At 41.0% G+C, this 21,726-nt stretch overlaps 1 protein-coding gene across 19 annotated transcripts in view; it reads right to left on the bottom strand.

Annotated features, from left to right (window-relative positions):
* The window catches only part of CAST (calpastatin), a 59,632-nt gene that overhangs the window by 31,352 nt on the left and 6,554 nt on the right, over positions 1–21,726 (bottom strand). For 15 of the 19 annotated variants that reach the window (XR_014539775.1, XR_014539776.1, XR_014539777.1 and 12 more), the window contains exons 2-4: positions 15,515–15,574; positions 10,835–10,906; positions 1,781–1,840 (exon numbers count right to left, since the gene is read on the bottom strand). Coding sequence is in view for 15 of the 19 variants with exons in the window: in XM_083576722.1 (XP_083432848.1) it covers positions 1,781–1,840; positions 10,835–10,906; positions 15,515–15,574 (192 nt within the window). In the remaining 4 variants the exon portion in view is untranslated. Of the gene's footprint in view, positions 1–1,780; positions 1,841–7,485; positions 7,709–10,834; positions 10,907–15,514; positions 15,575–21,726 lie in introns of those variants that run through there. The other 4 variants (XM_083576717.1, XM_083576718.1, XM_083576720.1 and 1 more) reach the window with 3 other exon arrangements.

Here is a 21,726-nt window from a genome sequence, read left to right as displayed (position 1 = left end):
CCAGGAGTAGGGGATCTTTTTCAGCTGGAGGGCTGCATCCCCAGTCCACACTATGTGGCTTTTAGGAGCCACATGCTGGTGGAGGGTGCAACCAAAGGCAAAACCAGATAGATCAAGTAATGTGATTCTTACCTTGGTGCAGTAAACTACCGTATTTTTCGCTCTATAAGACACACTTTTTTCCTCCTAAAAAGTAAGGGGAAATGTGTGTGCATCTTATGGAGCGAATGCAGGCTGCGCAGCTATCACTGAAGCCAGCACAGCAAGACGGAGAGCTGCGCAGCGCCTCTTGGTCTGCTGGCTTCCCAGCGAAGCAGGATGAGGGACGGAAGGAGCTCCATAAGGCTCCCTTCCGTCCCTCATCCTGCTTCGCTGGGAAGGCAGCACAACAAGAGGCGTTGCACAGTTTTCCCTCTTGCTATGCTGGCTTCAGAGATAGCTGCACAGCTTGCTCTGGCTTTTCAGGGAGGTGGGAGAAGGGACAGAGGGCAGCCAGTCAGTCCCTTCTCCCACCTCCCAGAAAAGCCAGCAAGAGCTGCTCTATCTTTAAAGAGCCATGCCGAGCGAGCTCTTGCTGGCTTTTCTTGTTTTCCTCCTCTAAAAACTAGGTGCGTCTTATGGTCGGGTGTGTCTTATAGAGCGAAAAATACGGTATATTCCAACCACACACAAGTTTTCTACATACATCTCTCCCAACCAGGCAAGCAAAGGGTGCTATCACAGCTCAGGACATATTCCAGTCAGGCAAAAGCACTCATGGCAGGTGTAGCCTGGAGAAAGTCTTACACTCCAGACAGAGAGAGCTGGAGGCCCTGGGTCTCAGGTTCCCCACCCCAGTCCACCACGTATCAGTTGATGTCTCTCAGTTATGTGGAGTTCATTACTTTAAAAATTGATTGAAGCAATTGGATATTTTAAAAACCTTTATAAGTTTTTATTTTATTGTGAATTGTTCTGTGTGCTGGTAGAGGCAGTATTTGAGCCTGGTTGAATTCTGCAACAATGGGACTTATTATATAACAGGCAGAATGAGATAGACTTGTTTTTATATGGTTAGCCTGCTGTAGGATTTGATGAAGTCAGAAAATGAGAAATTTAGGAATCAAGGTTATGGGGATGAGGAAGTAAAATAGAACATGCAATTTTACATGGTCAATTACTGACCTACCTGGGAAAGTCCCCCCACCTTAAGCAATGACAATTTCAACTCACTACTATCCTCTCTCGAAAGAAGGAATGTTGTCTAGGGAGTTGCACATATGACTAAACACTATTAGTTGCAAAGGAATAAAGACTGCCTATCAGTTATGCACATATGAGCAAATTGAGACATATAATTTCACCTGACACATAAAGCAAAGATTAGCATCACCTATATGCTGTTGTTGTTTTAGAGAAACTGATTGTGGACATTCCATTCAAATCCAAGCGCTGAAATCAGTAGGAATTGGTTGAGTAAGTGGTGCAATTTCCATACAGCCAATGGTATGTGATCACAAACAGAATTGCTCTCCACAACAGTTCTTAAGCACTAATAACATTTATTACTTGCTCATATAAACCATTTTGATGGAGGTTAACACTGATAGTACACTAGTAGTGTTAAACTCTTGTGTTAAACCCTACTTCTTGGGTCAGTCAGCAACTTGCACTCACTTATAAGTGCTCAGAGATGGAAAAAGATCACATAGCAATTTCTTATAATAACAGCTGCTGTAAAAGTAGCACAGAATCAGACTGGTATAAATGGACACTTGCTTATCCTTTTTCAAAGACATACCTTTGTTTCAGAAGGCTTCATAGTGGGTGCCTTTGAGGAAACCGTGGAAGAAGACTGAGCCTACAATGTGCAAAAAAAAAAAAGTGAATTAATTGCCCACCAATGGGAGTTAACTATTTTTATATATTTTAGAATTCCATCCCAATACAGCAAGTTGCAAATCTGTATCTCAAGGCTCTCGTTGATCTTGGATGTTCATTGATAGATGTGAACACTGACCCTTTTCCCCACAAATTGCACAGAGCATATAATGAATGGGGAGTTGTGTTTAAATACACAAATAACCAAAATTCCATAGACTCGTTACAAGATTAAACAAGATGTAACATACTCATTCATTAGTGGTAGGACTGAACTAAAGTGCAAAGTTTTTTGGGGGGGATGTGCTATAAACAAGTAGAAGCTTGAATAGTCAGAATAACCTGGAGTGCTTATATCAGACACAGATGTTTTTTATTAGCCATGTTTGGTTTCCTTCTGGAATGAAAAGTGGGTTACAGATAACCAATAGAATGAAATGAAATTGATAATACTAAGCGAGTTGTTCAAGGGTGGATTACGTTTTGATAATCTCTTAATAGGGGCAAACTAACATTGCTAGACTTAAGAAAAATGAAAGGACACAGGAGAAATGAAAGGGCACAGAACAGCAATTATTACAGGCTGCTTACAAAACTAATTAATGTTAAGATATTAACCTTCCCTCCCACCTTTCTTCAATATGAAGGTTAATGATGTACTGAAACCAAAGATGTATTTGTGCTTATAATTATCTCTTTAAGAGTCATTATACTGTCAAAATTATTTATTGGAAAAAAACCAGGCTAACAATCCCATCTTAATCCAAGCTTTCCAGAGCTGGCCCGAAGAAAACATTAAAACTCAGAATTACAGAACTGTAGAGTTGGAAGGAACCACAAGGATCATCTAGTCCAAACCCCGACAGTGCCAGAATCTTTTACCTAACATGGGGCTCATGCTCTACCAACTGAGCTGTTATTTGAAATAAGTGGTTGTAGGCTCTGGCAAGTCCAAACTAAGAGTTTTACATTTACATAGGAGCCACATGGAACAGGTCCCTTATTTAAATTTTCTGTTTTACCAAATTCGAAAAACCATTTTCTTTTGCACCCTCATTGCATAAAATCTGGCAAGCAGATATTCTATTGTTAAGTAGATGTCTTCAGTGACAGACTCAACTTCAATAGATTCTGAATGGCATGCCAAAAGGCTTTCACTATGTAATTTGACTATATTATCCACCTATATTTTTCCAACAAGTAAATGCTAAGCAATGAAGTCATACTTTCATTCCACAGTAAGCCACCTTCACATAATCAAGTTACTTGTACAGAGTCTTCCTCCTCCTGGATACAGGACAAGTATCTGTTCCAAGCCTGTCTAAAATGAGTCACATTCATTACTGTCATGGAGTAAACATGCATCTGGAAGAGGCTGCCACCACCCTTGCCATATAAGCAAGTCCCATACGTACCCTACTCAAACTGCCAGATTCGAGGCAATTGGATTCCAGGACTTGGAGAAGCAAATTGTCAGTCCCCAAGTGGGTGAGAAACAGCTCTGTGGTTCCAGAGCAGCAAATAAACATCAGGGGGACCATAGGCAAGTGTGAAGTAAAAATTTAAAAAAAGAGCCAGTGAGGAGTTGAGATCAAAGCAGTAATCATGGAAAGAGAACAGCAGCTCATGGCAAACTCTTTAGACTGGAGATGAGATACCCAGGGAAAACAATATAATAGGCTAAGGCTTCTTAAGCATGGAGGAGGACAATTTTAATTCCAGTCATGACTAGGGGAGAAAGGATAAACCTTCCCCTCTACATAACAATCTCTCTTACGCTTGTAAAGACTCACAGGAGGATGGTTTGATGGGATCAGCAGCTATATTGATTATGTATCAGTTCTTCAACTGGACTATAAACAGAGCAGGTTTGAAACTGAACATGAAACTAGAGGGAACTTTTTATTTAAACTGAGAATGATCACAATTTAGTTTTTCAGCACCACATGTAATAAAACCCTTAGGAAGAAATGGCAAGAGTGTGGCCAAGGGAAATTTAATCTGTCACAAAGACTGCAAGGAGACAATAATAACATTTACATTGTACACATCTAATGCTGCAGTGATGTCTTTCTTCATCGCAACTCTACAGAATGTTATTTGTTTCCTCTGCTATTTTCCTTTCAAATATTTATCAAGCAGCCATTAAAAAATAAAAAGCTTTTTATCACTATCTGAGTTCATAAACAAGCAGTTTTGCCACTGATGAACCATGTGAATACATATGTTGGGCTTGGAAACAAATATGAAAAGAGTTGCCTGGTAACCGGTAATAACTGTATGATTCATAGCTAAACAGAACTTGGGAGAGATTGTAGCGTGTTTGACCAGAGGCACACCCAGTTTATAATACAAGAATTGTGAACTGCCTGGTGAACTGAATAAATCTGGCTCTACTGGAAAAGGAAGAGAGAGAAATTTCAGATTTCAAAAACACAGCAGGAACAAAACCACAGTGTAGATATTTTAATGTTAAAAATCAGAGCACCACTATAGAATACTAAAATAGCTGTAGTAAAGAATAAAAAATACTTCACAGTGAATCTTCAAAGTATAGGTAGGGCAGGCATAAGTCACACCTGAATCTAGACCTGGAGGGTTTCTCTCTACCTTAGCTTCCTAGAGACAGTATTATAAACTTAGATATATAAGCTAGGCGCCAAATGGTTCCTTACACCAAGGTTGAAGGCACCAAAATGGAATGTTTAGTTGCATTTTTGGGCAAAATGGCTCTAAAGTCTTATTTTTCAAACGGGGGACTGACCGTAATTGATTCTCAGTTAAACATCTGGTGAGTTCAGATGGCAACCTTGAGCTAGCTTAAGAGCTTTGAGAAGTTAAAGAAGAATAGTCACTTGATCCTGGGACAGTCCACATATATAATGGCCTACTCTGACCTCTTTTTCTTAATGGTGACTGCTCCTGCTCAGGCTGCACATAAAAACCATTTTGGTTCCAGAAATTCATTCTCATTGTGCAGATAAAATATAGAATTCTACAGGATGGTGTACTGGTGTGCGAAAACAGTCCAGATCCCAATGATCCCCAGATGGTGAAGATGTTAGGTGCCACCGTGGCACCCAGGCATCTTCACTTGGTCAGAAGCAGTTGAAAAGCAGGTGCAAAATGTGCCTGGCACCTGGCTAATTTCGAACACTGCCTAGAGATAAGAGTCTTGAGCTGGAAGTAGGAACCTAAAGAGTAGCAAGCAAAAGGTAGTACTGTGTTGATCAAGAGGCAGGAGAAGATCAGGCTCCTACTATTTATACCAAACCTGACCAATCCAGAGGATTACTGCCTGTCGGTCTTTGGGGCAATGCCCCAGATTAAATATGCCTACTACGTCTGAAGAGGGGCCCAAGAGCGTGGTACACAGACCATGGACTATGGCCCAGCATAAAAGTAGTGTGGTTCCCAGTTCAGGCCATCAACTCCCTAACAAGTCCTATTTGCTAAACACCCAAAGTGCATAATCAACATGCACTCAGAGATTCAGGCAAATGACAGCTACCATGTGCTGTCAAGATCATCACCACAAAGATAATTGGAGGAAATAGCCAAATTGTCACTGAAGAACTTTGGGTTTGCCCTCTACCCATGCTCTGGAGCTAGTTATCCAAAAAGCACATATCTAAAACCTCCAAGTTTCATGAAGCTATTTGGCCCGCAGGAAAATGGGCATTTCCCATAACTTGGTGTAGGGAGATGAGGGAAAAATTAAAACAAGAGTCATTTTTGAAGGAGGGCAGGGGCATAACATTTATGAGAGAGATATGATAGCCATATTCAAATATCCAAAGGGCTGTCACATGGAAGATGGAGCAAGCTTGTTTTCTCCTACTCTAGAAGGTAAGACCTGAACCAACGGATTCAAGTTACAAGAAGGGAGATTCTGACTAAACATCAGGAAGTACTTTCTGACGGTGGGAGATGTTTGACAGTAGAACGGACTCCCTCAGGAGGTTGTGGGCTTTCCTTCATGGGAGGTTTTAAAACAGAAGTTGGGTGGTCATCTGTCATGGCTTTAGTTCAGACTTCTGCATCATCATCAACAACAAAGTAATAATAATAATTTATTACTTATACCCACCCATCTGGCCGGGCCTTCCCAGCCAATCTGGGCAGCTCGCAACAAAACATTAAAAACACGATATAGCATTAACAACTTCCCTAAACAGGGCTGCCTTCAGATGTCTTTTAAAAGTCAGATAGTTGTTTATTTCCTTGGTATCTGATGGGAGGCCACTACCGAGAAGGCCCTCTGCCTGGTTCCCTGTAACCTCACTTCTCACAGTGAGGAAATCCTCAGAAGGCGCTCAGAGCTGGACCTCAGCGTCCGGGCTAAACATGGGGGGAGGAGAGAGATTCCTTCAGGTATACCACATTACAGAAGGTTGGACTAGATGACACTTGGCATCCCTTCCATCTCTACAGTTCTATGATTATAAGAGGTGGCAGCAGAGGGTTTTCTTCCCTGCTGCCTTTTCTTAAACAAGAGAGCTTTTCCACTACTAAAGATGGTGGTGGAACTGTGCAGAGAGCACAGAAAATGATGCCATTTCAATGGATGCCTTGGCCTCCTAGTTGCCACACATATTGCCAGGTGTGATTTGAGTGAAAGAGCAGTGGTAGTGATGATTAGTAGAGTACATGATAAGCTAGATCCCAGCTTGGACGGGGTTGGTTCATAATACATAAATGGGCATACTCAAGCCTGTCATTATAAGCCTCCTGATTTCAACCTTCAGCACCATGGAAGAAATCACTTCCTGGAGGAGAGACATTATATAGAAAGTTTCAGCTTCAACATTCTACTGAGTTGAGTGGGACATACTCCCAAGTAAGAATGCTTAGGATTGAAGTTTAACTCAGCCAATTAACTCCAAACCCCATAACTGAAAATGATTGTTTTCTAAAACATTAAAGGGGGAAAATTGTTTATACCGGTAATTTCAGGGGTCGGGCGGAAACATATTCCTACTATTGTTAGCTTAGCAACAGCTTTAGTCATTCAGCTTCATTGTTATGGAATAATATACATATAATATTAAGTAAACACCACCTTTGTGTTGGTAGAGACAATAGTTACCTGGACATGCCTGAACAGAGAGAGATATCCTGTACAGATCACCACACCCTGAATTACACAGGTTCCAAATATACACTGAATAGACAGTCAGCAATGACACACCAAATTTGTAAGACACCATTGTGAGCTTATGACAGTCAATTCAGGGGTTTTTTAATTAAAAAAAAAGATTATGAATCATTAGATCTATAGCCATAAAGATCTTACTCTCGAGATTTTGCTAAGATCTTACAAGTCACTGCTTTCACAACAACCTTTCTGATAAAAACACGCCAGATAGTCAGCAGCTCCTTGCAGAAAAGCCTATTCTTCTCAGGGCTAGAAAGCAAGAGTAAGAGATGTAAAACTCTGCGACTCCAGAAATAAAATGCTCCAGCCCACTTACTAAGCACAACACTAACTAATTCAGCAGTTCATTTTCTGCAGTAAAGAGCACTGCAGGGTTGGAGAAGTAGAAGAAAGCAGGAAGTACGTAACGCAGTTAGACCGCAGTACTGACAGTAGCAAAAAACACATCCCGGAAAAACAGTACTCACTCCAGGCAGCTGGTATGTTCCTTCCCAAGCTCTAAGTAAACAGACCACACCGGATCCTTATCGCAAGCTTGCTTTCATTTCAGTTTGTATCAGTTCTAGACATGGTTTCAGTTTTAACGCAGCCCCTGGAACAAACCCATGCCAGTGAAGATGGGACGACCAATCCGAACAGCACAAGCAGACACACTCAGTCTGCAGGCTCAGTTGCTCCACCTCCTATGAATATTCAAATAAACTTGAGAGATCCTCACAAGGAAGGTGGGGACAGGCAGCAGCTAGGCTTTGCCAAAATGGAACAGGAATTGCTGTCAAAGTCAAATGCGGGTGCTTTACTTATGTGGCTTGTAGTTAAGAGAAGACAGTAGACAAAACTGAATTACTGTACCAAGTTTTATTGAAATTTATCTGAATTTTCTGATTATTATTTTTAAAAAGCTACCAAAGGCACAAGGAAGCTTGAAGTGGGAGTACTAATAACCTACTGGCAGGGGATTTTGTTTAACCAAACTGGGAAAGGCATATAGCAGGCACCCCCAAACTCAGCCCTCCAGATATTTGGGACTACAACTCCCATCATCCCTGACCACTGGTCCTGTTAGCTAGGGATGATGGGAGTTGTAGTCTCAAAAACATCTGGAGGGCTGAGTTTGGGGATGCCTGGCATATAGCCTGAAGACCGCTCTATAACATATAAATGCATTACAAAAACCAGTTAAGGCAGCCCTTTCGCTGCTCTCGTTTATTCACCAGGAAGAATCTGTGGGCACAAAAATATTTGAAACTCTTCATAATATGACTCTAGCTTGATTTCTAAATAAATATTCAGCATGTTAACACTGTTATATGAAAACATCAACAACAATGTACCACATATCTTTTGAAACTATTCTGAATATTTTTAAAAACCAAATTATTTGCATATTGAAATTTGTTTGGCAATTTCTCTTAATCCAGAATACAGAGAGGAAGAGAACTATATTTTCAAAATGTTGTTTTTGAATTCTATATAGCAATAAAGCCATTTTAGTGTGCACTGTATAGCACATGTAACATTCTCTTTATCAGACAATATTTTATTGCTGCACATAAAACTGTTAGAGCCAGGGAACAAATTAAAAACTTACACAAGAACAACAGCTTATAGAAGCTGTAGTGCTTCAGGTTTTCTTTACTATATGCATAATATATAGATGGGGACAAACCATAGCACACTTGCAGAGTGCATACTTCACGTGCAGAAGCTTCCATAGTCCACCCCAGACATTCCACTTAAAATAATCTGAGCTAGAAGAGCAGGCAAAAACCGCAGTCTGGAGAGCTGCTAGCAGTCAGGGTGGAAAATAACAGAAAAGGTAGATCCAATATGATAGTTTCCTACAGGTATTTCACCACCACTCTAAAAATAAATATTTCCTCTTATAACACAATATCTGTGAAATAGATAAACACTGAACAAGCTGCATTAATGGCTCAGCTAAACATCTGGAAATCTCATCCATTAGGAAAGTGCCTATCTGGTGTTGACACCAATTTGTCCGCATAACCCCAGCCTTGCCACCACCCTGCCCTGACACCATCCAGGTAAGTGGCAGCCCTCTTCACCAACCCCTCCCAACCAAGTCAACTCACAATAATTAAAATCAGGTGAGCACAACTCAGAGACAACAAAAACTCAAAACAGAACACAGCCTTCAGTAAAATCGCTTCAATCTGTCCAATTTTAAAAAGTCTTCATGAATTACAAGAAAACACTCAGAAGGAGGCCATTTGAACCTCATTGGGCAAACCATTCTATAATGTTGGTGCAGTCACTGAGAAAGCCACCTTCCTTGGCCCACCCAACAGCGCTTCCACTATGACCTTCCTCCTTGAGTTTAGTGAACAGGTAAGCAGACATGGGAGGAGGCTTACTACCAAGACTTTGAACTGTGCCTGGAATAGAAACCAATAGGTAAAACATAGTTGCACATGCATGAATGTTTTATGATTATCTCAATGCAGCACATTTTAAGGGATTAACAGGATGCTAGTTTCCTCACAGTGCTGTGAAATACCCAGAACCCATCATAGCACCTCAAAATTTAACACAAAAGTCTGCAGTTTTCCTTCAGATATTTTATACATGTATGCAATTGGTGTACGTCAACCACATGATTTCATTTGGACCCTGATTTGGAGCTTTCGTCAAAGCACTTTCTAGGTGCCTGATTCATCTCAGGGTCTGCCCAAGTCCACGCTGTCTTCCAACCTGCTGCCCACATTGCTATTGGGAAATTCAGCAATGGTTATAACCATTTTTTTCTTCTGACATGCATGCATTAAATCTGCAGGCATATTTTCCTCTCCAGAGTCAATAAAGCCTACCAAATTACGGACAGACAGATCAAGGCACTTTTGTGTTAGATACCTTTGATTTATTTTATTTTTTAAGGAAATGTCTAAAACCCTTTTCATTTTGGGGTGAATTTTGATGAAATTTGCAGGTAAGGTCACACCTTCCAGAGGCATAAATCCTCACGGCAGACATCATTCTGTAATTTGTCATTTTCCCACAGGGACAGCCATTACAGTTTTGGAAGGGGGGAAAAAGAAAAGAAAAAGAAAAAAAGACTTGTTTAATCTTCACTAGTGTTTCATGGGCAATATGACAGAAAATCTCCACTCTGGTGTTTGCTCGCCCTTCTCCCATTGCTTCACCATCATTATGGCAAATTTAAGAGACATTACTTTCGGTTTCAGCAGAAGCTTGTCTGCAACCTTTTGTGGGGAGTGGGGAAGGGGTGACATCTGTATTGTCAAGGCATCACAACTCACTTCAGGGGCCACTGTTTTAGCTTCTGTGCTCCTTCCAGAGATTCTGCTTTGCCTCTGATACGCCAAATATCCACAAGGCCCTCCTACTCATTCTGTTGAATAGGGCACTGATTTTAGTAACTTGACTACAGCACCTTTTAAATCATTGTTGGATTGACTTGTACAGATCCTGATTCACCTCAGGGAGGCAGAAGATCCCTCTGAGGCATTTCATTACATTTCAGGATTCATATGAATCCAGTGCACATAGCCTTAAAACGCACACTTAAAGTGGCTGAATCACTGAGAACATTGAAGTTTCAGTTGACTGATATACCACTCATCTATATTATTAATTTAAAATATGTATGAGCCACATTTTAGGTTCAAACCCTCCAAAGTCAGCTTCCAACAATCTGTCAACAATATAAGAACCCACAGTCAATTTAAAGACAGATGACACCAGCATAAACATTCAAGATTAGATAATTAGTAAAGCATTTGCCGGTCATGCTTCCAGGAATATGACGAACAGTTCTATAACCATTCAAGTTACCTTACTGATGGAAGATGTCCCACTTGTTTGTGTTTTAGGAGATTCAGTAAGGCTAGCACTTTCAGGTTTCTTCTACAAGACAAAAAAAAAAATATTAATTTAAAAGTAAAACACTAATGCTGTAGGGAAAATCTTCAATAAAGATAGATGTTGCATCCTATTTTCAGAGCTTTTTTCCTTCCATTTTGATGATGTACTGATTTGTAGTCAGCAGTTTACTAAAGTGCAATTACTTTAATTCACTCATTAGCAATCTTTGGGTATCATGTGAAAGTATGAATATAAATAGGAACATAGAAAACTGCCTTAAACTGAATCAGACCATTGGTCCTTCGAGTTAAGTATCACTACACCAACTGGCAGTGACTCTCCAGGCAGGGAACATTCCCAGTCCTACATGGAGATACCAGGGATTGAACATGAGACCTTCTTCATGCATAGCAGACGCTCTATCACTGAGCTATGTCCTTTCCTGAATAACAACTCTGCCGTTACCCTGGATAAAGACCTGCCCTGGGAAGGGATGCAAAGATTTGTGCCCTGCTCACCTTATAGTCAGCTTAAACAGGTGATGCACAGACTGTGAATGAGATGTGTCCTCCCCTTTCGATTTCCCTTTTAGTATTAACCAAGGGGTTGTCATAATTGGAAAAAATCAGCAAACCATGGCAGGGACTTCTGGTGACGGATAGGTAAACTTTATTCACATTAGCCAACGGCCATAGCAACATAAAACAAGCAATATGTACAACTTCTGGTAATGGATTGAAAACCATGGTTGCAAGCAGGTTGGAAGGGGAAATGATTGCATCAGCAAATGATGCCTGACATCATGGCAAATAATAGTTGATACCAGAGGCAGTTTTAGGGTGGCGTAGAATGGAGCACAAGTGGTGGGGGGCACAGAAAACCGAAAGTGCACCACTATTAATACTACACCTGAAATGCTCTCAAATGGGCCGGCTCTTTAAATAAGTAGGTCTCTATAAACAGGACATTGCCTTGACAATCAAGTACAAGGAGCTTCTCCTGGCTTTTAGCCTTTTATTATAAATACATATTTTCTCCTATATTAATAACACAGGATGGATTGAAAGATGAAAACTAAGAATGGTGCAAAAAGTCAATGCAAACATAATTAATTAATTGCCCTTCTCTGTCAAAGTTCCAGCATCTTAATATGAAAACAGGCAGGCAGATCTGCAGACTGCTGACACACATGTAGGCAATTTATCCTCTAGTCACAATATTTTTTAAACCCTTCTCTCCCACTCTCATCCAACCTGCATGAAAACCTTGGAGTCACTTAGTTACTATCTCATTCAAGAATTCAAACATGTCAATGAGACCAGGCTGAGCTGGTGGTTTTTCACACTGGGTGTCAAGTTAACACGCAGAGTTGCCCTTCTCCAAACATTTCCATGATATTCATATTGGTCCCTAGCTCATGAAGAATCTCCTTCAGATGTATATTTTTAGGACACACCCTATTTTTGTGGTTGTAAGCTGCTTTAAATTGTTTTTAATGTTCTATTTCAAACTGTTGTGACCCATCCTGGGACCTTAGGGTGAATAAATCAAATTAATAACAAGGCAGCCCTGTATCAGGAAGTTTTTAATGCTTGATGTTTTATGTTTTTAGATATGCTGTAAGCCACCCAGAATGGCTCAGGAAACCCAGCCAGATGGGCAGGGTATAAATAATAATAATAATACCTGCCAAACAATTTCCATCCAAACGTAGTGTGAAACAGCCTTAAGAAATCTATTTAACCCAGGAATGCTTGGAGCTTTTCCCAAGAATAGTAAATAATATACTAACACTGTAACAACATCAAACGTCCCAGATGATGTTTTAGAGTGTAACAAAAACAGCTGACACATGTCCGTGACTTGTGCTTCCAATCTGAATTGGAGATTTTCCAAGTTGCTCTAGTCAAGTGAGACAGTAGACAGCACATCACCCATGGCCTCCATCAGTAAAGATAGCACCACTCCCTCAAAGAGGCATTAATGATCTCTTTAACCAGTGCAGGTAGTCATTCCTAGCTTAGAAGTGCTTAGTATTGGCTGGGCCATATACTATGCATTGGCTGGGCCATATACTATGCATTACATAAATTATTTATATATATAATCTTCTCTGTAAGATTGCATATATCAGAAAAACATCTAACACACTACAAACAGCATCATAGAAATGATGTAGCACCCATTCTCCTAGCATCTTATAGTTAATGATCAATTTGAGGACTGTGTCTATTATTGATGTGGTGAATGATGCCACAACAATATGAAGCTCGCTGGGTAACCTTGGGCCAGTCAAGGTCTCAACCTAACCTACCACACAGGGCAGTTGGAATTAAATGAGGAGATAGATCCATGTAGGCCACCTTGAGTTCCTTGGATGAAAAGGTGAGATATAAACTGAATAAACTAACTGTCTGATAACCAACAGAGGCTAACTCCAAAAAGACATCTCTTATGCAAGCCACTCTGTGCATTTCTACTGAAAGGTGGTATATTAACTGCTATAATACTGTTATGATTTTTTTGGGGGGGGCAGACTCCCCATAATCCTAAATTTAGTAATGGGGTAGAATTTAGCCAATTTTGGGAGTATGAGGGGAAGATGCCAGGCCAGTGAAACATACAGGCTGAACCAGTTGTCTTGTTCATGAGACTGCTGAGAGTGATGCCATGGATATATAATTCTGCAAACATAGGTGCCAGCTCCCTGGGGCCCTGGGTGCCTGAGCACCCACAAAATCCCCATGAAGAGGCTGGGCACCCAGAAATTCCAGTGCCAGGGCTATGCACACTGCATGGCACCCACAGCCCCAGGCACACACAGTCTCAGAGCCAAGCTGGCACTCCTGCCTGTAAATGTTGGCTTGGGATGCTAGTCATTCATTCAAAGTTTGACATTTTAAGAGAATAGCAAATTGCATAGAAATAATATGAATGCACACCTTCCTAGAAGAACTGGGCTCAAACTTCTTTTGAAGTAGGAACACTCATGCTGGCCTTTCAGCAAGGGCCCTGGAATAGAAATGTTCCAACCAGAATTGTTTTGCCCTTTTACTCCCACCACCATTACCACAAATTGTGCAGTTTCCAAATCAAGGAGTAAAAATTGGCATGAAGCAAGGAAGATTGGTTCAGGAGGCAAAAACATAGCACTGCCAATGTTATTCAGACAAGTAGATAGTGCCAAACTCCTCCTTGAAAGTAAGCAATGTACAAGGCAAGGCATTCAAAACTTGACACAGAAAAGGAAGTACCTACAGTGCATGTATATTACTGCTACTCTGTGCACATACCACCTACCAGTGGATTATCCACTTTGACAGTGCAGAATGAGGAGATAGAAAAGGTAGGCAGAAATGGCTAAGTTAGAAAGATGCTGGATGTGCCCATTCCTTAACCGACAACACTAATCTCAACTTAGAGCAGGGAGTGGAAGGTCTCCAGCGGCTGTGTAGTCACTTACTGTTGTCTCTCCTCCCAGGACTGGGGCCAGTAATGATTCCTAGTAATGTTTGATAGCTTTCTTATACTTATGTATGTTCAATACAATGAAAATGCAAGCGTGTCAAGTTGTTTTCATAATTAAGCTCTCAGGATTTTCTTCTTTGAAAGTACAATACAATGGCTGTCCATGATATGCCAACATAATAGTCATATCCACCTAAGTCGTACACTGGGTAGACCCATTGAAATCAGTGGACTTGCAGGTCTACTGCGAGCATGACTTAGCTGGAAACATAGAACCTATTAAGCCGGACTCAACTAATGAGTACTGCCAACAAAAGTCCACACAAGGACTTCCTATAGTGCAATGGGATTTTTGCTCGGCAAGCTAAAATGCTTACACTGAGGGAAATATTGCCATAGGCCTACATTCAATTCCACCCACTGTCTATAAACAGTTATTCATGCATTTCCAGTTTCTGTGTCTTCAGGAACTTGGAATTCAACACAGCACAACACCCTGCTTTATGCAGGTAAGCTGAAAAAAAAACTTAGGCGATGAAAGGATTGAGTTGACAAAGTCAGAGGAGATGCATTACAGCAGCCCTTGTTCTTCAGGCAAAACAATATCTACTCATCTGTCTAATGAAAGGCAGAAGAGATCACGTTACAAGCAAATTGCCATTTAGTCAGGAAGTCTCAGAGATTTAGGTGACATGATGGCTGGTGTGGCTGAAATGTCAGATTGCTGCTCTTCTGAACTGAGAGAATCCTGTTACAGTGCTCTAGGTAGGAATCATTAAACAAAGCAGTTTGCTCTGTTGTACCTCTCAGCTTCCTCGCTCTCCCCCACACTATGTTTCCTTCCCACACTATTGAAATTACAACTGGGTTCAGTTACAGATATTGGGCTGCAAATATTTATGTAGTGCTTCATCACTCCTTTGATCCTCTAAATTATGGCAAACAAAGCAATATTACTTGTTGCTATTTTCAAATCATGAAATCTAAGCAAACAGTGAGCTGTGAGAGCCTTCACCAGTAAACATTTTTTAGAATAGCAATTAGAAGTCATTGCACACAGGAAAATAGGAATTATTTATGCATTTTGAGTTTGTTAGCTGCCTTGACTAGCACAATGATTTTGGTCAAAATTCATTACTGTAACATAATCCTAGTAATAAAAACATAATGTTTTATAGTTACCTCTACTGCTTCCGCTCCTTTTTTATCTCCCGATGATCCACTTGCATTTTTAGGCCCACGCTGTAGGAAACATAAAGACAAACTGTAAATTAAAGCAAACAAATGATACAGCCAAGATATTGGCCGTGACCCATGAAGTACAAACCTATTTCTCTCCACACCCACTAAAACTTTGGACTTCTATTTCTTGCAGAGAAATATCCCTTTCTATACCATGTGAATCCAAAGCCTATGATCACTATGTTTTGAACAAGTCAGGATCTGAAAATACAGTTTTTAATTTGTTTAAGATCCAAATTCACTCAAAATCTTGGTACCCCTAGTCTCCTAGGTGGGAAATAACAGGAAACTGTAGTTAGTTTAAAATTATTCAGTCATGGTGTGCCAAAAAGGGAGGAGTGCAGGGATGGTGTGAAGGCACTGCACAAACCACTGGTCATGACCCCTAGAGGCTTACATCACTGATGATGGGGAATTGTAGTTCTGCATGGCCAGAGGTCAGGAATGATAACAGTTGTGTGTCTCCAAAAGTTGTTGAGCCACAACTCCCCATCATCCCTGATCACTGTCCATGCAAGTTGAGGCTAATGCAAGTTGAAGGCCCAACAACTTCTGGAGAACCTCAGGCTCCCCATTCGTGACTTATATGGCATGGGACCAGGATACTTGAAAGGTCCTCTTAACCTGTATGAGGCAGCTCACACACTAAGATAATCAACAGGCACATAGCTTGCCAAGAAATGTACATCCTAACTAAGCAGGCACATCCACTGTGTGCTCCAAAGGTGACGCACAGGGGAAGCACCGTGTGGCACTGCTGCTTGCTCACCTGGAGAGGGATGGGACAGGTGCAGTGGCAGCAAGATTAAAGAAGAGTTAAGTTGGTAGCAGCCCAGTGGTGTGTGCACACCAGCACGGCCTCTGCTGCCAACCTTGGATCCCCCCCCCACCCAATTTTACCTCTACTTCATCTCATCCCTACTGAACGAAAGGTGCTGCTGCTCTACCCCATTGCACATCCTTGGTGATGTAGCTTCATGTGAAAAAAGAGGCTAGGTAAAAGGTAAAGGGACCCCTGACCATTAGGTCCAGTCGTGACCGACTTTGGGGTTGCGGTGCTCATCTCGCTTTATTGGCCGAGGGAGCTGGCGTACAGCTTCCGGGTCATGTGGCTAGCATGACTAAGCTGCTTCTGGCGAACCAGAGCAGCGCACGGAAACGCCATTTACCTTCCCGCCGGAGCAGTACCTATTTATCTATTTGCACTTTGACGTGCTTTCAAACTGCTAGGTTGGCAGGAGCAGGGACTGAGCAACGGGAGCTCACCCCGTCACGGGGATTTGAACCGCTGACCTTCTGATCAGCAAGTCCTAGGCTCTGTGGTTTAACCCACAGCGCCATCCGCGTCCCTATGAAAAAAGAGGCTATCTGACAGCAAAAACAATCATACTAATCTACCATAATAAATCTACTATATCAGTCCAACAAACTGCAGTTCTACAAAAAATTGTACTGTACAGTTTACACATGTACCATTTGCAATCTTGCAAATAAATTGCACTGTATTTGCCTGTAACTGTTCTGGTGCTGAGAATGATATAGGATACAATGTATAAGATGCAGCATTTCTATAATACAAAACGTATAACCACAGAGGGCTTTATATTGTGTCACTTCAACAGTCCTGTGCATATAATGGAGACTTCATCCCACAGGAGATAGTATCTCCCCTTGCATGAATGCTTTCCCTGCGAAGCACACATTTCAGGAATTATGTGCTTAACTCTCTAATCAGCTAAACCAGCACCTAATGCTCTAATTAAAAGGAGGAAATAGCTTGCAGCATGTGTACGCCTCTATAAAGCACACTATTTTAGGTATTAATATTTCACAAGGTGTTTGCATTTGCTTTTGAACTAGCACTTTTAAAACTTTGTGAAATCATGCCATAAACATACTTGATCTTCTGCACGCACACAAACCCATCCAACCACCAATAATTCCAGTTGGTATATCCAAGACCATCCATTGATGCTGCATCTATATACCCCTACATCTTGTTTTATTGCATATATACCCAACAAGCACAATATGGTGTATATGATCCCTACAGCTTTATCCTCACTACATCAGTGAAATATATTGCCTGACTTTGGGCAAGCTGCTCCAGTAAGTTTCATGGTTGATCCAGAATTTGAACCTTGGTCTTCCTTGTACTGGTCTTACAGTATAATCATAATGCTACATTGGCTCTTACGTGAGAAACATATTCACTTCCTCTTCCAGTGCACCATGCTTCGCTAGAGAACTTTTCATTTAAGGAACTATTGATGCCTCTAAACAAGACAACTGAATTATCTCCATTGGACAGTAATAAACTTAGAGTGAACTTAGGTGATGGGTCTATTATTGGTGATGAGTCTGTGGTGGCTCATTCATAAATCCAAGTCATTGCATGACGCTACAGTCAATAACTGCAGGAGATGCATGTGTAAACTAGCCCTAAGTCAGTCATTCTACATCACTATGATCCAGCTATAAAAATTCTAAAGAGTCATACACTGTCACAGATGTAACACAGCTTCCCCACCAATGTAAGTAAGATTTCTATCTAAAGAGCAGCATACAGCTATAGGAATGTGCTGCATTCAGTCACAGAATTTTGAAACTTGAACCTGTATTTTCTTTGGGTGGAGAATCAATGCAAAGGCGGCGGCACAAATCCAAAGTCCAACATTTATCTGGCTATTGATGTTATTACTGTACCAAAAGTAGTACCTGATGTTTAACTAGAACCTCACTTTCTTAACATACCCAAATAAATGGAGAGCTATTAACAACAGTCTAAGGAGTACAAGTAATTTCTTAGCTTGTAAAACTACAGCAAATCAAAAGAAAACTTTGAGAGGCTAAAGTTGGATAGCTATTCAACACGACATTCCAGTGAAGAGCGTTTTCAATTTTCTTCACAAGCATGAACAATAGCGTTCAATGAAGCAGACTGAAATGCCATAAAAGCATGTTCTTTCATGGCCACACCTGTCAGCTCTGACTCCTTGATCAGTCAAGGTAAGCCTCATAAACTGGGAGGCACAGACCTCCGTAAAGACAGAAGCGAAAATGTATTTGGAACATGTTCAAGATTTCTCTCATTGACTTCTATTATCTTCGGAGCAGACACATGAAGACTTCCCTTGTGATGGGATGTTAACAACAACAACAACAACAACAACAACAACAACAACAACAACAACAACAACAACAACAACAACAGATTTATAAATCACTTTCTATGAGGCATCGGGGGGGGGGGATTACACATAAAGCATTGACAATATAAAGCAACAAAAACAATAACTGCATATATAAAATAACTTTCCAGTCCAATACAGATGCCAAATGGGAAAACAAATTCAACTTTGAAGGTGTGTTGAAAGAGAAGTGTCCCACAGCAAGAGATGAAGGAAAGTTCAAATGTCAATGGACACTGTACATAAAGTATTACCTCACCCACATAGCTGAACATCTTTATCAGAACTCGGATCCATGGACAGCCTTCTCATTCCACAAAATCTGTGTTTGCTTCTGATGACAGGAGCATCCCAAGTAGAGTTTCACTTACACGATGCTCCTGCCAGTGGAAGCAGGGGGGCTTCCTTCAGGCACTTGTACCCCCTAAAAATCTGCTCCAAAGAGTTGGGGGCCCTCTGGAGCAGAATAAGCAGTGCTGCTGGAGGGAATCAATGTCTCTCCCATACACTCCTATAGATGGATTAGTTTCCTGTTCATAGAAGCCTAATTACAGAACATTGGCTTGGATCCTAACAAAATATTTTATTCTCTGTATTTCCAGCCCCAGTAAATAAAAATAAAAATAATTTTAAAAATGGTGGTTAGATTGGAAAATTTGGAGGGAGGAATCAAAAGGGAGCTATTAAATAAATAAAAGCAGTATTGTTAAATGTGGAGCTATTACAACGTTGCTTGCAAACTAACAGAAGGCACAAAAATGCAATTTTGTATCATTTAGTGGACTACAAAGAAACATTGCTATTAGTATGGTGCATACCACAACTGTTCATGCCAGTCCTTCACTTTTTTCATGACTGAGTTCATCCTTTGTTGACTTGTATGTAGCAGTAATTTTCAGATACTGAGGCATTTGGTATAGCACACATTTGCCATTATGTAGCCATGCAATGTTTCTATTTGGCCAGGATATAACACACAGCAATGTATAAATACAAGATACAGTAATATGCAAGATACATACATACAATTGTAACTTGCACTTTGCACAAGAGGATGCCGGAAATGTTGCAACCACAAGAGAAAATCCCATCAGGTCACTCAAGGCACCTAGGCAGCCTTCCCTCTTCAAAACATGCAGAAAGACACACCTGCTATTTCAATGAAATTTGCATCCAGTTTCTGGAAGCAAATAAATAATTGTTATGCCGTGCTTCATCCGCTGTGCATGAGCACATATGTGCAATATCACATACTCCAGATTCTGAAAATTATCGCTGTGTATTAGCCCACAAATGGTATCAGTTTGAAGCTTTGCTGATAAAAGCACACAACTGGTTGGCTATCTGACTGCCCTGTTTATAAGCGAGATGAAGAATCTGTGGCCTTTCCAATATTGCTGACTTCCAGTTCCCATCATCCCCTACCGTTGGCCATGCTGGCTGTGACTGATGAGAGCTGAAGCCCAGCAGCTTCTGGAGAACCACAGATTCCTTTATATGCAACATGAGAGTTCGGGTGCTTCTGCCCTGGAAAAAGGGGTATCTTATCTTGTTCATTTTATCCCGTTTGCATTTAATAAGTCACTTAAAACCAATCAAAATGGCCCAGGTGTATATCTGTCACAACCCTTTTGGTATGTGTGGTTGTTTAACACACAAACCATATGAACAGCAGGGCCATCCCAAGACTATGATGCTGCCCAATGAAAAAAGCATTGGTGTGTCTTCATTCAGTATAGAGGTGCCAACTGCACTTGCATGTGATTGGCAATGGGATAGCATACTCCACCATGCTAGAGGGCAACAAGTTGGTTGGGGAAAGGTGCAGAACAGCCATGTGACACATACAAACACAGCATCAGCCACATGAGAGAGCCACCCTACCCTACCTACCAGCAGGAATGGCCCTGTATTGGCCTACATTTAGTCCCTGCAATTAACATTATGCTGCTGAAGTAGATTTAGGCACAAGATCTCAATACAATCTTGAGCACCCATGATTACCTGACTTTGATGGCCTTGCCAGACACTTTAGTATTCATTTACCTGCGGATTGCTGGCACAATGTTTGGTTTTCAGTGGTAGCACTGGTAGCCAGTTAGGACTCAAGAGACCTTTGTTTTACATACTGGGATGCTAAACTTGCAAGTTCTGTCATTTCTCATAACCGAGACACAAGTGAGATAAAGAGGTTGACTGGAGGTCTATGGCACAGTAGCAGGCCAGCCACATTGTGCCAAGCCTTGGAGATTTGTCTGTACACAAACGCATAATGTGTGGTTTTGAAAAGGACTGCGTATTCTTACTGTTTCATTTAAAGACATATTGATTGCAAAACTAGAAGCCCAAAGTTTATACCGCGTTCCTGGAAAAATTAATACTCCAGAACATGCAAGAAAAATGATTGTTCACTTCAGGTTTCTGCCTGGAGAATTTAGAGCTAACAAGAGGTGTTTGGTTCAACACATTTTATGCACAAAGACTCCCTGGGTGGTTCTTACCATCAACATGCCCATAAGCATGATCTGTATATGACAGTCCATAGCTGCTTCATTATGCTTCTACTTGAATTCCCAAGTCTAATTAAGAATACCAACTACCTTTCATCTACACCTGCTAATAGAAGCTAATTGATTCAGATGTAAAGATAAAACAGGAACTGAGAAAGATAATTAATATTAATTGAATTAAAAGTATGCATATCCTAATCAATTCCCTCTAGCAATGAGGGATCCTTTTTTCTATCCTTTTAGTACATTCCGAACTGAATGTGTGGGTCAGTCCTGCTATAAGCCATCGGTATTGCCAAGGAGGGGGGCAGCTGCCCCCACTAAATAAAAATCAATAAAAATACTTAACTGAGGTTTTCCTCCCCCTAACAAAAGCCTGCCCTCCCCAACAAAAATCCTGGCTACGCCCATGCTATAAGCCAGAGATTTCTTTCAAAGCTCCCTTCAGGTG

The sequence above is a fragment of the Podarcis filfolensis genome, assembly GCF_964270895.1.
Source record: "Podarcis filfolensis genome assembly, chromosome: 11".
NCBI lineage: Eukaryota > Metazoa > Chordata > Lepidosauria > Squamata > Lacertidae > Podarcis > Podarcis filfolensis.
Note: the sequence above shows the minus strand (reverse complement) of the source record. Positions and strands in the feature narration are given on the sequence as shown.